The 18,353-nt window shown below is 60.4% G+C and overlaps 1 protein-coding gene across 3 annotated transcripts; it reads right to left on the reverse strand.

Annotated features, from left to right (window-relative positions):
• Positions 1-822: 822 nt before the first annotated feature.
• TNFAIP2 (TNF alpha induced protein 2) lies at positions 823-17,535 on the reverse strand. Of its 3 annotated transcripts, XM_033191184.1 has the most exons (13): positions 17,295-17,535; positions 14,092-14,474; positions 13,137-13,767; positions 10,896-11,010; positions 10,627-10,749; positions 10,336-10,436; positions 9,589-9,687; positions 8,978-9,101; positions 7,941-8,063; positions 7,251-7,406; positions 6,982-7,103; positions 5,457-5,589; positions 823-1,174 (listed from the first exon to the last, which is right to left on the reverse strand). In XM_033191184.1, exons 2-13 carry the CDS (start codon positions 14,447-14,449, stop codon positions 1,058-1,060), a joined length of 2,202 nt encoding a protein of 733 aa, XP_033047075.1. In that variant the 5' UTR covers positions 14,450-14,474; positions 17,295-17,535; the 3' UTR covers positions 823-1,057. The 3 variants fall into 3 exon arrangements, 2 of the variants coding, with proteins under 2 accessions (XP_033047075.1, XP_033047076.1); XM_033191185.1 differs by lacking the exons at positions 823-1,174; positions 17,295-17,535 and having other exon boundaries at positions 3,398-5,589; positions 14,092-14,900; XR_004432243.1 differs by lacking the exons at positions 823-1,174; positions 17,295-17,535 and having other exon boundaries at positions 5,443-5,589; positions 7,941-8,158; positions 14,092-15,431.
• Between the last annotated feature and the right edge of the window lie 818 nt (positions 17,536-18,353).

Below are 18,353 nucleotides of genomic sequence, written 5' to 3' on the forward strand. Positions count from 1 at the left end.
ACACACACACACACACACACATACACCACAAACTCTGCTCTGCAGTGTGCTTTTTTCTGCTTAACGTTATGTGTCCTGAATGTCAACATCAGAACAGAGAGAACTTCCTTATTCTTTTTCACTGCCACATAGTACTCCATTGTCTGGGTGTGCTGCAGTGATTTCCCGGTGTCTGCCGATGGGCATCTAGGGAGTTTCCAGTATTTTGCTACAGTAACTGAAGTGACTAGTTTGGCATTCAAGTCGCTTTACATAGCTGGTAGAACATGGATACGGTACATTCCTGGAAGAAGAATGGCTGCCTCACAGGTTCCTGCATTTGTGAGCCTGACCCAGGAGCCCAAATCACCCTCTGCAGGGGCTGTGCAAAATGATGCCCCCAAAGCAGTGAGTGAGATGGCCTGGCGGCCAGCGGCCTCACACACAAAGTGTTGTCACTCACTGGGGTATTGGCCACTCTAATGAACCACCTGCCCATTCTGCAGATATCTCAAACTTTAAAAAAAAATTAATAGAAGACTTATTTTTTTTTTTTTTGAGATGGAGTCTCGCTCTGTCACCCAGGCTGGAGTGCAGTGGTGCAATCTCCACTCACTGCAAGCTCTGCCTCCCGGGTTCAGGCCATTCTCCTGCCTCAGCCTCCCAAGTAGCTCGGACTACAGGCGCCTGCCACCTCGCCCGGCTAATTTTTTGTATTTTTAGTAGAGACGGGGTTTCACCGTATTAGCCAGGATGGTCTCAATCTCCTGACCTCGTGATCCTCCCGTCTCGGCCTCCCAAAGTGCTGGGATTACAGGCGTGAGCCACCGCGCCCGGCCCTGGAGAAATTTTTCTTTCATACCCCTGTCAGTTTTGAAAACTTACTACCAGAAGAAGGGGGGCCCAATTCCACAGAGAGCTCCCAAGAGTGACTTTCTGGGAGTGAGTCTGAAATTGGGATAACCCTTTACTGATCTTGCTTAGGTCCAACGCATCCAGGCCCCCTCTTTGATGAGCCCTGGTGGTTAGGCTGGTTGCCCTGAAGCAGGCCTCCAGGGTCTCCTGTTTAAGCAGGATTTTAAGGCCAACCCTCCAGCTTGCTCCTGCTGGGTTTCTGGAGATGTGTCATATTCGGCTGGATTGAGGGTCCAGGGCAGAGTGGCCAGGCGTGACAGAAAATACTTTGGGTCAACACCTGTGAAAAGAAGGAAAAAATAAAAATAAAAAAGAATACTTTGTGAACAACATCTTGGTGACACAGCGCGCAGCTGCGAGTGCGGACAGACCTCTCCCCCTTAACTTGACCAAGCGCCTCCTCAGCCCTGTCTCCCCTCCCAGGCTCTCCCTGTTCCTGGAAGCAGCCCCACCGCAGCCTGGCTCCCTCGGCTGCTCTTTCCTTCAGCCCACCGAGAGCGCGCTCCATCTCACTGTGCAGTGGGGGCCCTTGCTGCCGCCCTCATCTCTCCCCTGGGGACCCCAGCGCCCCAGAAGGCCAGAGGGGTCGTTCCAAGCCATAAATCCCACGAGTTGAAAATCACGTCTCCAGCCCCTTCCAATCCCCCGCCATAGCTGGAAGGAGCCCGCTTACCAGCCCCTCCTTCCTCCTGCGGGGTCTCCCGTCCAGGATCCCTTTTCCCCAGCCCTGTCATCTTTCTTTGCGTAAAACCTGAAATTCCTCCCAGTTCCCGCCTGCCGGCCTCCGCAAGCTCCTCCCTCCCCTGCAGCGCCCAGCCCGAGTCTGCTCCAGGCACCTCCTCAAGACCTGGCCTCCAGCTACTGACCCTTCGAGCCGCCCCTTCACCCGCAGGCACCCCCGGCCCGTCCCCCGCGCCTGCACCCAAGCTGCTTGTTCTTGCTCCTGGCTCCTGCAGGAAGCATCAAACCCCGGAGCCGGCCCTGGCCGGCTGCCTCCACCGCTGGAGACCAGGGGCGCCCGGTGTTCCGCTCGGGCTGCGTCCTCCCGGCTCAACCCCTGCTCACAGGAACCTGGGCGGCCCGGGGTCCGTCCTGGCACAAAGGCAGCAGGCGCTGGCCCAGGCCCCGCTCCGGCCGCCCTGTCCCCGCACTGGGGGACTCGCTCCTCGCCGCCGGACAGATCCTCCTCTCCGGAGGATTTTCCTGGGGAAGTTACTGGTGCAGATCCAAGCGCTGGCGGGACAGTGACCCGGAAGGCCCCCGCCCCTAAAAGCAAGACCAGCAGGAACCTCCAGGGCGCCGCCCGCACCCTCTTCCTCCTCGCCCGGGGCCTCGCGCCCTGAACCCGCTCCTCTGCCAGGGGTGGGCGTAGCCCGCGGCGCCCACCTGGCCCCAGGTCTCGCCGCACTCGGACGACTCGGCCCGCCCTGGCCGCTGCGAGGCTGAGGGTCGCTTTGGGACCTAAGTCCGCCCCCGTGGGAGAATGTGTGCCAGGGCCCGCTGACAGCTTCCATTGGGGCTCAGGGCCCGTCTCTCTCCACGCTTGCCCAGGGTCGGGGGGCCCATGCAGGGGAGGGTCGCGCTGCCCCCACTTCCCCCGACCCTGTGCTCCGAGGAGAGGAGCGGGAACTCGCCTGCCCAAGGCCCACGCTCCCCACGTGGCTCAACAAGGCCAGGACCTGGCAGCCACATGGACCGGCGGGTCCAGGAGCCAGGCAGAGGGTCTCCGCACCAAGCTGCACTGCCCCTGACCCTCCTTTCCCTCCTTTTCTCTCACTGTACGGTGGCCTCATGCCATCCGCTTTGGCCCCAAGAATGGAACTCACGGGAAAGGGCCTCCCCTTCCCACCCTAGCTCCCTGCTGTCCCAGGCCCTACTGAGACCCACACCCTTCTTCAGGCCCACACGGCTCCCCTCGGGGCCTCCCCAGCCTCTGTGCAACCTTCATCAAGGTACCCTTCTTTCCTTCCAGGGACTCTGCTCCTTCCCAAATTCCGGGCCAGATTGGCAGCAGAGAGGTCTACCCTTCCCTGGCAGCTGAAGCCCTCTCTGAACACAAACCAGAACTCCTGTGTCCACAGCTGTAGCTTCCAGGTCGATGCCAGAATCATAAGAATAAGGTCCCACTGTGTCCCTTGCATGGGGTTGAAATGGCTGCCCTGTGTCCACCCCACCCTCTTCCTCAGTAAAAGATGGTGAAGGAAACCCCAAAAGGTCATGGTCCCCTTTTTACAGATGAGGAAACTGAGGCACGGAAGGGTGAAGTGACTGGCCATGCCCTACAGGCAGACACTTCCAAAGCTCCTGCTCAGTGAGGCGGTGGCGGGCCCTCTCCTGCCTGGACCACAGGAGCTGCTCTGGGGGCGGGGACAGGCTGGGGATTGACACACAGCCTAGGTAGACAGGGTTTGCCCAGACCCCAAGAGGCTCCCGAAGCTGCTAAGGCTGCCCGGCCAGGCCCCCCATCATTGTTCAGCTCCCAAAATAAACCACTCCACAGTCGCTTTTGAATTCTGTTTTATATCAAGCTATAAAAACCTGGACCCTGTTTAACATACATACAAAAGCAGTACTATAAAAAATAATTATTATATTAACAATATCAAACACGCTAACTCCTACAAATGTACAAAGACCTCGGGCATCATCTATACGGGCCAGTTTCTGGCCACAGCTTTGTAAGCCAGTACCTGGGGAAAGGGGATGGACCCAAGAGAGCCGGCAGGAAACCCAGACTCAGCCCTGCAGAGGCATCAGCAGGGCTGAGTCATGCCTGAGTCTGAAGGGCCCCCTGTCGGGCTGAGAAGGAACTTTCAGACCCAGGGAGGAGCAGGGCCTTACAGGTAGCACAGGCCGAGCAGGAAAACGAGCTCACATTTTCCTGGGGTACAGCGAGGTGCTCTGCAGGGCAGGGAATGAACGGAGGCTGCGGTGGGCAGAGGAACGGCCTCCCAAAGATGTCCATGTGACAGTCCCTGGAGCCCGTGACCATGTTAGGTTACACAGCCAGTGGGAATTAAAGTTGCAGATGGAACTAAGGTGGCTAATCAGCTAACCTTAAAATAGAAAGATGACCTGGGTTCTCTGGGTAGGAGCAATGCGATCACAAGCGTCCTTAAAAGCGGCAGAGCAGGCCGGGCACAGTGGCTCATGCCTATGGTCCCAGCACTTTAGGAGGCTAAGGCTACAGGATCGCTTGAGCCCAGGAGTTCCAGACAATCCTAGGCAACAGAATAAGATCCCGTATCCACAAAAAGTATGCAGCTGGGCGTGGGGCATTGTCTCAGGGGATTGAGACAAGAGGATCACTTGAACCCAGAGGTCCAGGCTGCAGTGAGCCTTGATGCCATGACCAGGCCACTGCACTCCAGCCTGGGCAACACAGCAAGACCCTGTCTCAAAAAAAAAAAAAAGTGGTAGAGGGAGGCAGGAGAGGGGAGGCCTCAATGAGGTGATGGGAAAAAGATTCAACTACCCACAGCTGGCTCTGAAGATGAAGGAGCCTGAAGTCAAGAAGTATGGATAGCCTCGAAAAATGAAAAGGCCAGAAATCAGTTCTCCCCTAGACCTCCAGGAGCGCAGGCCTGCCGCCATCCAGACTTCAGACCCCGGTCAGCCTTCTGACCCACAGAACTGGAGGACCAAGTTTTGATCCACAAAGTTTGTGGAAACCTGTCACGGCAATAGGAAATAAATACAGAGGCCAAAGGGTCAGAGGTGAGAGGTCAAGCTTGCCCTGCCCCTGCCCAGACCTCAGCTAGACTTCTGGGTAGCAGAGCCCACAGAGACACCCCCAGGGCCTATCCTTGCCTCTGGGAAGCGGGAGCCTGAGATGACCCAGGAGGTCCTGGGCCCTTCTGTAGTGGACACCAAGGTCTTGGGGGACCACCCTCTGGTTGAGGCCTTGGGGGATGAAGAGGGAGGGCTCAGGGCCCCATTGCAGGGCCAGCCAGTAGGAGCTGTGGGGCCATCTGGACATGACGTCTAATGCTGGCAGTGGCCACAACACAGGACCCCACAAGCCCCTGCCAGATAAGAGTTCATCTTTTCCTTCTTTCTCTTCCAGTTCTGTCTTCCATTCCAGCCTTGCTGAACCCAGCTCACGGAGGCCCTGGGCTGCGGAGGGCAGATGGGTGAGGCTCGGCCCCTGTCTCCAGGGAGCCGGAGAGGGCCCTCGTCCCCACCCACCAGGAGGACAGTCATGAGGCTGATGGTGGAGGGGCCCTGAACAGAGGTGGCCGGGGATCCCTGAGCCTGGCCACACTCTCCCTCCTGGTTCTTTGCTTGCGTGTACACGATCAGCTATTGTTTACAAAGAGTCCTTGGTGTTACCTGGTTGGCTGCCCATAATGGGAGCTCCTGCCCCCATCGGACATGTAAACAAACCAAGGTCTGTCCAGTTCCAGCTGACAGGGTCTGCACCTCCGCCACGGCTAGGCAGAAGCAGCATCAGAGCACAGGAGACCCGGGAGGAGCCGAGAGCCAGTGCCGCTCTTAACAGCTCCCAGCGGGGTGTGCTGGGCACTCACAAGCAGGTCAGGCCACAGAAAAAGCTAACCAACCTTTATAAGGGAAAATAGGGACCTGGAGGGCTCCTGCGCCCCCGTGCTGACATCCAAGATGCTCCGGATGCTCTTGAGCTCACTGTTGGATAGGTTCCCCTTGATGGCCAGGATGGCGCTCAGGTGGCCTTTGCTGGCAAAGAGAGCATCCCGTCAGCCCAGCCTGTCACCCACAGTCCTGTTCACCAGCTCCCTGCACTCCTGACCAGTGCCACAGGGCCCCACAGCCAACGCCTAGCCCATGAGGGGGCTGCACTTCACTCTCCCTCGCCCATGCACTCCACCTGACGGTCCCAAGAGCAGCCATGCCCCAGCCTGTGTCAGGCCTCTGCACGGGCTGCTCCCCCTGCAATGCTCTTCCCAAGCCCTGAGATGACCACCTCTTCCCACCCCTTAGGTCTCCACTAAGATGTCCACCCCCAAGAGGTTTTCTTGTCTCTAAAGTCAGCACCTCCTATTATGCAGAACCTTGGTTAAACCCTATTTACAATTTGTAATTGTCTTTTCTTTGCCTGATTATGTCATTATTATTGCTGGCCCTCAACAGAATGTGAGCTACTTAAGGAAGGACTGAGATCTGGCTTCTCTTGTTACTTCATTGCATCCTGGTAACTAGAACAGAGGCTGACACCTAGCTGACTTCTCTATAATTGTTGGTGGCATAGGTAGATGGATGGTGGGTAGATAAGCAAATGGATGAGAGCTAGATGGGTGGAGGGATGGGCACATGGAGTAGATGCATGGGTGGATGGGTGGGTGGGTGGGTGGTTGAGTGGATGGATAGCTAAATGCGTGGAGGGATGGATGGATGAGTAGATGGGTGGATAGGTGCTTATATGGGTAGGTGGATGAATAGATGGATGGATAGATGGGTGGGTGGGTGGGTAGACAGGTGATGGATGAGTGAGAAGAAAGACAGATACCCAGATGGGTGAAGGAATGGGTGGGTGACTAAATGGGCGCTTGTATGGTGGGTGAATGAATGGGTGGACTGGATCAGACAGGGGCTGGACTTGGCTAAGCTGGGGTCAACCCTGTCAAGAGCCATTCAAACTTACCTAACATGTCAGAGGACCCAGCCAGAAAGAAACGATGTCCCTGGCTCACCAGAGCCTCAGGCAGCCAGGGGCTAAGCCTCCACTCCCAAATATGAGCCCTGGTCCCAGCGCATGGGCCCAGGCCCCAGAGGCCCCCCAAGCTGGGTGAACCTGGCCTCTCTGGTCTCAGTCTCCTCTGAGAGGCAGCGTCAGGCAAAGCTAAGAGTATGGGCCATGCAGCCAGACACTAACTAGCCATGTCACCTTGGAGGCATCCTGTGAGCTCTCCAGGCCTCCTCTGTGAAATGGGAATGGAAAAAGGATCGGCCTCGTAGTGTTGTGGTGAAGGCCACAAGAGTGAGGCCCTGGTGAGGTTCACACAGTGACTGGCACGTGGCAGCTGCCAGGATCTGGGTTTCCAAAGCCAGCCCTGTGAGACCCTGGCCGCAGTGATGTGACAAGGGTCCTGAGGTGCCCCATGCTCTCACCTGAAGTCAGGGTAGCAGGTGGCATAAGTGGCCACCTCAATCTTGATGGCACTGGGGTCCTGCAGGCGAATGATCTCTGCCAGCGTGGGGAGAGCAGGCTGCAGCCAGGTCGCCGGGGAGCCCTGCAGGAGTGGGTGTGGTCCAGAGGCTCGGGTCAGCAACTCCTTGGGCTTGGAGAGGCACCAATGGCCTATCTCCGACCCTGAAAGGGCTAGGGGAGAAGAGGCAGCCATTTCAGAGGAGCTTGGGAGAGGTGGGCGGGGGCTTACGTGCTTGGTGCAGAAGTGCTGGATGGTGTCAGCATTGGCCAGGATGTGCCCAGCCAGCTGCTGCTGCTGCTCAGCTGTCTTGAGGACCAGGCGCCGCTTGCTGAGCTGGATGATGTACTCCTTCACCAGGTGCAGGTGCACGGCCTCCATGAGCTCCTGGGAGGGCAAGCAGCCAGAGGCGTGTGAGCTGCCTGCTGATGGGGAGCTCACCACCTCCCTTGAAGCCTTGTAGCCAGGACTCCAGGGAGAGGCAGATGCCAGAGCAAAAGACTGCACACGTGCTCATGCATCCGCATGTGTGTGTTCACATGTATGTGTTCACATGCTCGTGCGTTCAAATGTGAGTGTTCACATGTGCCTGTGTTCAGTATGTGTTCACATGCTCTTGTGTTCACATGTGTGTGCTCACATGTGCGTGTGTTCACATGCGTGTGCTCACATGTGCGTGTGTTCACATGCTCATGTGTTCACATACTCGTGTCTTCACGTGTGTTCACATGTGTGCATGCGTTCACATGCTCATACATTCACATGTGTTCATATGCTCATGCATTACGTGTGCATGTTCACATGTGCATGTTCACGTGTGTGTGTGAGCACATGTGAGTGAGTGTACACAGACATGCTAGTGTGCGTGTTCGGCCTGCCCCCATTCCCCGAGGCCCAGCCACCAGCCCAGAGCCTCCTCACCTCCCGGAAACAGTCCTGCAGTTCTGAGAACTCAGGCAGCCTCATGTCCACAGTGGTGATAATTTTTTCCACCGTCTCCATGGCGGCCGCCCAGCGGGTGTGCGTGAACCTCTTGAATAGCGGCTGAGACAGGAGAGGCAGGATGTCTGGTCACGCCCTGGAGAGGAAGGGCTGCCAGCCGCAGACACGCAGACACAGACACACACCAACACCTGTGCCTGGCGGAGCAGGGGGGCACTCAAGGACTCCCAGGGAACCGGGGCCAACCCCAGGTCCCTGCTCACAGACAGGAAGTGGGAGCCGGCTCTGTGCACCCTTCTCCAAGGTCACCCAGCTGCGGCTCAGGAGCCAGGAGAGCCTATCTGCCGGCCCGGAGGCCAAGTCCACTGCCTCTTAAATAAATAAATTCTTTCATAAACAAGACCTTGTGTTTGGCTGGGCCTGGGAGATCGGTGCCAAGGGATCTGGGGTCACTGCTCGGGCTTCCACCACACTCAGGCCACTCATGGCCGCTAGTCCCTAACACCAGGCAGAGAACCTCTCCCCTTCCTTTCAAGAGACCCCCACTTTACACCCTGCTAAAGAATCTGCTTGTTTTCACAGCATTTTCTGTGGATTTCTTGGCCCATAACAGATGTGACCCTGGCTGCCGATAACCCTGAGCCTCAGTGGCTGGGAGTCAGGGGCGGGGAAGGGGTAGACAGGAGGGGCTGCGGGGATTGGAGGAAAAATGTCTACAGGCTTGGGACTGGGCTGGGTCTGAATTGGGGAGGGGCAGTGAAACTTTTCCAGGCCCTCCCAGCCCCAGGTGGCCCCTCTCAGGCCAAGCCCCAGGGCGTGATGGGTGGAGTTCAGAGCCTGCCAGGGTCCCCAACCGGGCATTACCGCTGCACCAGAGCTGGCTCACAGTGCCGTCCACAGGCCTGGAGCGTGTCTCCCCCACATCTTTGCCTCTGCCACTCCTCCCCAGGGGCACCTCCCAGCCCCTCCCTGGGCCCCCCAACACTGGGCTCCTGAGGGCAAGAGGTTCCCAGTACCTTCAGGTCCTCACGCAGGTTCTGGAGCAGGGTGTCAAAGCCATGGCTCTTGAGCTCACCCAGGGGGCCCAGCAGGAGGCTCAGGGTGTCTTGGGGTACCTGCCACTTCTGCTCCATGGACATCCTGGAAGGTGGAGGCAGAGAGGTCACCCCAGCCCTGCTCAGCCTATAGCTCCATACCCAGGGAGCCAGGCAGCCCCCTCTCTTCACTCTAGAACCCTCAATGGCTCCCCCTTCTCTATGGGATCAAGTCCTCCCATCCATGTTCTCCATGCCTCAGGACACTCCTCCACCACATCCCCTTGTAACCGAGGGCAAGTCAGTCTCCTCCTGTGATTTGCCCATCTGCCTAATAGACAGATCACTACGCCTACTTCACAGGGTTGCTTTAAGGATAAAATAATGGCTGAAACATCTGCCTGTGTGCTTGCCCCAGCCAGCACTTGGGAAATGCTTGCTGCTGGTGCTGCAGGCCCCGGCATCCTCACACATGTTGCTGGTTTGAATTCCACTTCTTGACCTAAGCAGCTCCTCCTCCCTCCGCCTCCCAGCTCCCCTCTCCTGCCTGCCGAGTGACTCCCACTCCTGCAAGCCCCTCCCAACACTCTCACCGGAAGGACAGGCAGTTGTTGATATTGGCAATGACATTGGCCCTGTAATTCCTCAACTGCTTGCCTCTCTCCAGAAATTCATTAAAGGCGCGCTGGTAGCTGGTGAAACCAGAAGGGGCATATTCAAGACCAGCCCAAACGCTGGGATGGCAGCAGCAGCCTCCCCGCCCTCCATGCCAGCTCCCGGGGTTCACTTTTCTGTCTGGCTGCCCACAGCCCAGGGAGGGGCCACTAGTCCCTGAGCATCATGGAACTGGCTTCACAAGCTAAGGCCAGGGCTCCTGAAGAGGGTACCAGCCCATCTCTGCTGCCCCCAGCCCTTCTCCCAGGCCCTCTCTAGAATTGGGAGACCAGGTAGGAGTGAGGGTGTGGTTGGCTGGAGAAGCGCTCAGAGGTTGAGAGGGAGAGAGCAGATAAAATTTGGGCGGTGGAGACTGGGACTGTTGTGTGAAGGAGTGGCGGGGTCTCAGTCCCTCGTGAGGCATCTTCTTGGAAGCTAGAGGCTGCTCTGCTGAGAGCTTTGCTGATGGGGTGGGTGCAGGAGGTTCCCACACTGAATCCTGGTGGAGGTCAGACCACCTGAGGATCTCAGTGCCCTGGCTGAGTGGGAAACAACTCCTGGCTCAGAATGACAGGGACAGGGGTGGAGGGCGGGGAGCCAGCTCAGCTCCCCACCTGAGGCACTAGGGAGGGGCCGTGGCTCTGAGAGAGGTGGCTACAGGGACCCCATCCTGGGCACACACCCACCTCCTCAGGAATGCAGGCAGCTCCGCCAGCAGCACCTGCTTTATCTGTGAGCCCAAGTCCAGCGTGATGCTCTCGGCCTTGGCCTGGGCCTGGGAGATGATCTGCGGGGTGGTGTTGGGTGAGCTGAGCAGGGGCTCACCTGGACAAGGGGGCAGGGGATAGGGAGGAAACAGGCTGGAACAGAGGGGGTGCCCCGAGGTGGGCATGGGTATGCACACAGGACGGAATGTGTGTGGCACTTCCCGTGCACGTGCACGGACGGTACATGTGCCCTGGGGCAGATTGCAGTACCTGGATGATGTCGATGGCCAGCTCACTGTGGCAGTGGCCGTCCAGCCTCTGGGGAGGCACATCCTCAGCCCAGTGCTGTGCCTCTAGCTCCAGAGCTCGGTCCATCAGCTCCCTCACATTGGCCTGGGGGAGGAGGGCAGGTCACTGGGGCACTATCCATCACCTCGCTCACCTGGAAGACCCGTCAACCTCCCTGCCCATGGCCTGCCTGTCTCTGAGCCTCTCTTGTGCCACCTCCCTGCCCCTCCCTGGCCCAGGTGGAGACTCACCGCCTCGTTGGACAGGAATGTGGCCTCCAGCAGCCGGATCTGTCTGGGGGGCAGGAGGCTCCCGAGCCCCACACCCTGCAGCTCACCCGCCAGCTTGGGGCTATTGATGATGTCACTGCAGGCAGGGGAGGCTGGCATGAGGACAGGTATACCCAATCAGCACCACCCCTCAAGCTAGAGCCCAGGTCCTCAGCCTCGGTCTCTGGCAGGCCCAGACTGCCCAGCACACCCTCCCGCACACCCACCCCCGTTCCCATTTCAGATGATGGGTCCTCCATCTACTTAGCTTGGTTTGGAACAGAAACCCTGAAGTCATCATGCCTCCTCTGACCCTCTCACCCATCCCCATTAGGTCCTGCTCCAAAATAGCCCCCAAAATCAGCAGCCTCACGCCACTCTGGCGCTCTGGCTGGCTCCCACCAGCTTCCCGCTAGCTCACTGCAAAAGCCTCCTCCTGGCCTCTCTGCTCCTTCCCTCACCTCCAACAGTTCCTTCTCCACCCAGCAGCCAGAGCCACCTTTAAGATCTGATCTTCTTCCTGCTCCAAGGCTACCTGTCACCCAGATAAAACCCTGCTCCTAGTCACAGCAGCCCTGGAATCCAGCCAACTCCCAGCCCACTGCGCTCCAACCCTGCAGGTCTTGGGCATCTCAACAGCCCCAGCCACCTCCCAATCCCAGGAGTAGGCCAGAATGGGCAGGAAGGGCTGCCCCAAACTGCTCCCCAGATGCATCTTGGCTCATTCTCCTGGCGCCTCTGCAGCGCCCCAGAGCTCCCAGGGGACTGCCCAGCCCCAGCACTTCCTAAGGGGCCTTTGTCTGCCTAGAGGCTTACAAATGACCTCTCTGCCCCTCACCCAATCCAGATGCAGCTGTGTCCCTCCATTCCCCACATTTCTGGCACACAGGCTTCAACGATGCCCCCCTGGACACCCTCTCACCAGGGCTCCATGCCCAGCTTGGCTTTAGTTGCCTGTTGCTAACCCCAGGCCAGCAGACCCCGAGGTCACTGGGACAGGAAGACTGGCAGGCAGGGGTGCCTGGCATTTCCTGGTGAGCCAGGACGAGCAAGCGGGAACTGGCTCTGGGCTGGGCTATCTCTCCCACAGTCCCTGCCCTGTGCCAGTTCCCCTATGCCCTGCTGACCCCTCTCCCACCCTCCCCACTGGACCCTTTCTCTATCCTTCTGCCGAGGCTGACGCTTCAACAGCGACTGAGCCCATAGGACCCCCAAAGGCCCCCGAGACGGCAGACACTGCCCACACTGTCCACATCTCTGAGCTTCTTTCCTAAAGTTTCACACTAGCATCTGGGGCCAGCAGTGGCCAAGCCCCACAATAACAGCCCCTGGACTCCCCTGCCCTGGGCCTTTCCACACTGCAGTAAGCCTCTCCCCATGCAGACTGTGTGAATGACAGGCACGCCCAGGGATCCATGGAGTCAGGGGATGCCTGAGGCTGTACTCAGCAGGGGTACCAGCTGCACAGCCAGCCTCCCACCTGATGGGCTCCAGCTCTGCCGCGGGCTCAGAGGGTAACCCTATACAATGGGGGTCTAACAAGACACATGGCCCTAGCCCACCCCCTTTGAACTCTGCTGCCTGGGGGTGCCCGCATAGCCCCCAATAAATCCAAGGGCTAAACATTCTGACAAGCTCTGCTCAGCTCCAGAGTGCCCTGGAAGAGGACACGCTCAGGAGCACCGGCCTTCCTCTCACCTTCTTCCCTGCGTGCCCTATCACCCTTCCTCCTGCCTCCTGGCCTGATTCCCCGGCTCAGAGAAGGACCGCTGGCTTTCACCTCCTCCAGGCTGGCTTCCCTGACTTCTCCAGGCCTGCTTTGGGCCCATGCTCTGCAGGGGGCCTGGCCTCTGCTGCCACAGCCCTTCCAGCTCTGGATGGTTATTGATTGCTTTGCCCCCTCCTCAGACTGGGCGCTCGTGAATGAATGAAATCCCTACCATTTTCTGTGCCTCAGTTTCCCTAACAGCAGAATGTGACTGAGGCCCAGGAAATTAAGGATTCTGCCAAAGCTGACCGAGCCCCAGCCTTATCCCTGTGTCCAGGCCCAGTCTCTGCCTGTCCAGGCTCTGCCGAAGGGAGTCCAAGTCCCACCGCTGCATTCTCCGACTCAAAACTCTGTAAGCAGCAGCCTCACTAAGAGCTGCCGGCGGCACACCTCGACACCCCTCCTACAGAGGACACCCTCCCTGCTGGTCCGGGCCCAGCCCTGAGCCTGCTCACTTGGGGTAGAGGTTCTGCACCCAGACCAGCAACATGTAGGTGTCGCGCTCGCACAGCTCGAACTGCGCCATGGCGGCCAGGTGGGCCGCGAAGTGCTGGTGGTAGCTCTCGGCGTAGGCCGCCACGACGCCGAACTCGGCGGGGAACAGCGGCTTCAGTCGCTCCACCACGGCCTCCAGGTCCTCTTTCATGGTGCGGCCCAAGTGCAAAAAGACGCTCTCGGGGACCTCGGGACCCGCGGCCGGCCGCTGGCCCATGCGCTCCTCGGCCGCCTCTGCCACACCGCGACGCCACAGCTGCAGCCAGCGCCGCGGGCGCGTGACCGCCAGTCCGGAGGTCCCCGGCTCTGCCGCCGCCGCCGCCGCCTGGCGGTCCTCGCTCTCCTGCTCCGACACCACGGCCAGCGCCTGGCGCAGCCGCTCTGGAGCCACCTCCAGCGGCCGCCGCAGCACGCCTAGCACCTGGTCGCGCAGCAGATCGTACAGCGCCTCCACCTTGCTCTGGCGCCGCACCAGCTCCTCCTCGCTCGCACCGCCCGCCGCCGCCACCGCCGCCAGCTCTCGCTCCAGCGCCAGCAGCGGCGGAGCCGCCTCCAGCTGCCCGCGCTCCAGCGCCGCCTTCAGCTCCTCCACTGCGCCGGGAAAGTCGTGTCAGCCCCGGCCCCAGCCCGCCGGTCACCGGGCGGGGCGGCCAGCGCCCGGCGGGACCGTCCTCCCCTAGACGCGCACAGGGCCGGCGGCCAACACCCTAAAGGGTGATGTCGGTGTCCCAGACTGGGCTGAAGGCCTGGTCTCCCCCCTCCCAGCCCCGCAGATTGGGGCACAGGTGAAAGCAGAGAAACAGATGCGCCTTCCAACCTCATTTGCCGGCCCACTGTGCAAGTGGTTCACTCACGCGGATGAGCGCCAACCCCGTCCAGGCCCCAGACTAGCTCTAGCCCAGGGACCCAGCGCACCTGTTGGGGGCGGGCCATCCAGCCCCTGCCTGGACCTGGCTGCGCCCTCGGGCTCCGCTGAGCTGAGCTGACCCTTCTTCTTCTTCCCTTTGGTGAAGACGCAGAACACATTGGCCAGGCCTTTGGACTTCTTCTTCTTCTCCTTCTTCTTCTTCGCCGTCTTTTCCTCCTCCCTATATAGGGCTGTCCCAGCCTCCAGGGGTGGCGCCAGGTCCTCAGAGGAGGCCACTGACATGGAGGCCTCCGACTCTGCCTCTGATGTGGACGGCAACTTTTGGGGGCTTCTGGGGAAGTCGAGGGTGTCCCGCACAGGCTGATGGCCCGAGAGGCCTTGGAAGAAGGTCATCATCTTCAGCATCACCCTGGCTCAGGCCTGCAGGCTCCTGTGGGGTGGGGTGAAGGCATCAGTGGTCACCATGGACCAGCCCTGGCTCCCAGGCGGGAGCACACAGCTGTGCTGGCTGCATTGAGTGCACTCAGTCTGTTTCACCCATTAGACCACCAGGGCTCTGCTCATCTCCTGGCCCAGATGAGCACCAACAACCATACTCCCTCCCTGGCCACAAGCATCTCACCACACACAGCTTCCCTTCCAATACTTCACAGCCCCAGAAGCAGGGAAGAGGCTGGGGATGCCAAGCCTGCCACACAGAGGGGGGCCTTCACTTTATTTGGGCAAATCCTTCCCTGACAGCCCACTCTCTAGGCAGGAAGCAGGGAGTGAACACCTCCCTGGATCCCACGGGACCCTAGGGAAGAGGCGGGGCATGTGCTCTGTCCCTTTGGACAGAGCAGGAACAGAGGTCCAGAAAGGTCAGGGACATGCCGGGGTCTAGAACACCAGAAGTTGGCCTGAGACCACCTCCCCCTGCCCAGCCCCAGCCCCTCTGCCATCTTGCCCAGTTCTGATCCAGCGGTGGGGTCACAGAAACACAGCTGCTCCGGCTGGGCCACGAAGCGGGCAGAGCCTGACTGGGGTCTACAGAAGCCCAGTGGGTGGGACCTCAGAGAGCATTTCACACATCACTGGGGACAAGGGGCTCAGCAAGTCACAGGGCTGCCTGAAGTCACACAGCAACTAGGGTCCAGAACCCAGGCTTCCTGGCTCCCACCCTCTCTGCCCGCTCCCATACGGGATGATAGCATCATCACAAAAGCTTCCAGTTTCTGCAGCCTTCCTGGGTGCCCATCCCATCTCTTCCTTTCTCTCATCTGGAAGGGTGTTATTTTGGCTTAAACCGTCCCTATGGCGAACAGCTTGGGTTTGGAACTCAGGTCACCTGGTCCCAGAGCCCAGCTCTCCCCCTGCCTCCACATCCCCAGCTGTCCTGCAAGCTACATCCAGAGAGGCAAGACCCAAGCCTCCCCTAAGTCCCCGCCCAGCACCTGACCATTGTCAAAGCAAGGCCAAGTCCACTGGAGAAGACCATGACTGCCCTGAAAGGGGGAAGGAGGCAGGGGCTGGGCCTCCCTGAGAACTGGGGTGACCTGTAACCATGATGCCACCTGTCTGACCCACCCCAAAATGAAATGCATGCAGCCTTGTCTCATGTGTCACGGTAACTTCAAGTGACCCCTGAAACAGCCCCGCAAGGCAGTCAGGATGACCCACCATCCAGAAGGAGAAACTGAGGCTGAGTAGGAGGTGTTTGCTCCAAGCACAGCAGCCATGGGGGCTCAGATTGGGCCCATCAGACTCTTCCCATGGCCCCGCTGCCTCCACCAGCCCCACTACCCTGTCCCCATCCCGGAAGGGCTTGGCCAGAGCCACCTGAGGGACAGGAAGCCTGGGCTCCTCCCACCCCCAGCTCCTGCCATGCTCACCCAAGGCCCTGGGCAAAGTCCCACACTCCTGGATGGCACGGGCCTCCCTGGTGCCATTTGGGTTGAGCGTTCCACTCCAGGACCAAGAGGGGCATGCTCCAGGGAGCCTCAGGGGCAAGGCCATGGGGCACCTCTGCTCCCCACCCAGTGCCCCAACCTCGCTTCCCAGCCCCTCTCAGGTGCATGCCAAGCACCCACAGGAGATGGTCTGTCTGGCAGGGCCACTCAGCCCCACCCTGGGTGCCCAGGCCCCACCTCTGCCATTCTCCTGGAGTGGGGGAGGGTGGCCCTTACCAGCAATGCTCCTGCCAGCCTCACCTCAGCCTTCCCTGTCCCACCCCACATGTACTAGGCTCTGTCCCACCTCCAGGCACAGCTCCCGCAGGACGCCCATAGCATCGCCACCTTCTCCCCTCTGTGACACAAAACCCAGAGCGCCTGAAGGTCCTGCTGCAGCCCTCTGGGCCTCATCCCAGGTCTCCGCTCTCCGAGGCAGCTGGTGCCGTGGAAAGAAACGGTTTCGGTGCAGGCTCAGCATACCTCTCACTAGTGCGTGCACTGCACACCTCCTTCCTTCACAAGCCTCAGTTTCCCCGTCTTTGAAATGGGGATGAGGACCCCCACCTCACAGTGCTGCTAAGGGGATGTGGCCAAACCGCGAGGCCAAGGGCTGGGCTCCTATCTGAGCCTCAGTGGGGGTGAGTCTCCTGTGTGCTGAGTCTGTCCTGCAGGCAGCAGCGAGTGGGTGCAGCCAGGAGGGAAGGGGAGGAGGGGCGTTCCTTTAAGCCTTGCCGCTGGTTGGGCCCACTGAGGCAGGCTCAACAGCGCCCCCCAGCCTCCCGCTGCCCTGCCTGTCCTCAGGCCGACTGGTCTGGCTCGCCTTCCCCGCCACACGCCTGATGTCCACGCGCCTCCTGGGAGCTCGCTGGGCCCGGCTCCTTCAGCCTTGGGCAGGATGTGGAAGGCGGACCCATCTCCCGATGAGGACACTCGGGCACAGGCGAGGAAGTGACTTGGCCTGTGTCGCCCGGTCGGAGAGTAACGCCGGACCTGGGGCCTTCCTGCTGCTAATGGAGGGGAGATCCCTGTGACTGCCCCAGCCCCGCCCTCCCTGCCTCTGGCAGGACCCGGCCCTCCGCCGCGAGCGCCAGCCCCGGCCCCTGTGCGCCCGGACGCGCGGACGTTGGGCGACAGGGCCTCAGTTTCCCTGGCAGTGGGGCTGCCCCAGGCCAGGGTCCCTGGGACCGTCCAGTCCCGTCCTGTCCCCGCCGCCGCGACAGGCTGTTCCCTCGGGGAATCCAGCGAGGCATGGGGTCGGGGCGGGCGAGGAGCCGCGCGGAGCGGCGGGGAATGGACGCGTGGAGGCGAAGGTCACTTACCGTGTCCTGGCCTGGCCGCCGCTGTCCTGGCCCCAGTTCCGCAAGGCCTGAAATAGTCGCAGACTCTGCCCCGCCCCGCCTGCCCCGCCCCCCGCAACCGCGGAAAACCCGCGGGCGGAGGCCAAGGCCCAGCGCGGCCCGGCTGTGTCTCTGCGTCCCGGGGGCCGGGCGCGCCGGGCCTGCCCAGCGGGGGATGCGGGGCGCGGTCACTTCCTCCCAGCAGCGGGGCAGGGGCGGGGGGCTGGCCGCACGTCGCATGGTATGTGGAGTTCGGGAGTCCGAAGGACGGGGCTGTCAGGCGCCGGGCCATTGTCGGACGACGGCTCCTGATAGGCCGCCTGGAAGGGGTGCGCTTGGCCGCGTTCCCGCGTCACAGACCGGCTCCAGCTGCGGAGCGCCCCATCCACTCCAACTCCCCCAGCCGGCCCTCTAAAGTGTTCCGGCATCACCGTGGCCACAAGGAGACAGGGGACGGGGGCTTCCCGGAGGAGGCCCCCTAAGGGGAAGGGGGCTACACGGCTGGCCAGAGTGCTGGCCGCGCGGCTGTGCACAGGGCCTTGAATCCCTCCCGTCGTCAAGCCTTGCTCGAAATGCGTAAATGCGGAAAGGTGAAGTGGCTGACCCGGGTCACATCGCTTTAAGTAGCGGCGTGGGGTTCCTAGCCAGGCCTGTGGGACTCCCACTGGAGCCTTTCTCCCTCTAGGGCTAGGGCTGGACCTACAGGCTGCGGGAGCAGGCAGAAGGGGAAGGGTCCAAGGCCGAGACTCCAGGCCCTCGTCTTAATCATCAAGCCGACTTTACCCACTCAGCGCAGGCCTCCGTTTCCAGGCCTGTTTCCCCATCCAGACTCTGTTTCTCAGGGTCTGTCCTGGGCGATGTGGAGGTGGGGCATGTGGGGAGGATGGAAGGGGGCTGTGAAGGAGCCCCCTGGAGATGAACTTCCTTCCTTATTTCAGACGCTGGGAATTTCTGCCCTCGGGAAAGGTCCTGTCATTTAGGAATTTCCCGCTGGGCACGGGCTTCCCTCCTGCCTCACTGGGCCTCTGCTCCTCCCCTCTT

This window comes from Trachypithecus francoisi, unplaced genomic scaffold, assembly GCF_009764315.1.
Source record: "Trachypithecus francoisi isolate TF-2019V2 unplaced genomic scaffold, Tfra_2.0 Lachesis_group3, whole genome shotgun sequence".
Classification (NCBI taxonomy): Eukaryota; Metazoa; Chordata; class Mammalia; order Primates; family Cercopithecidae; genus Trachypithecus; species Trachypithecus francoisi.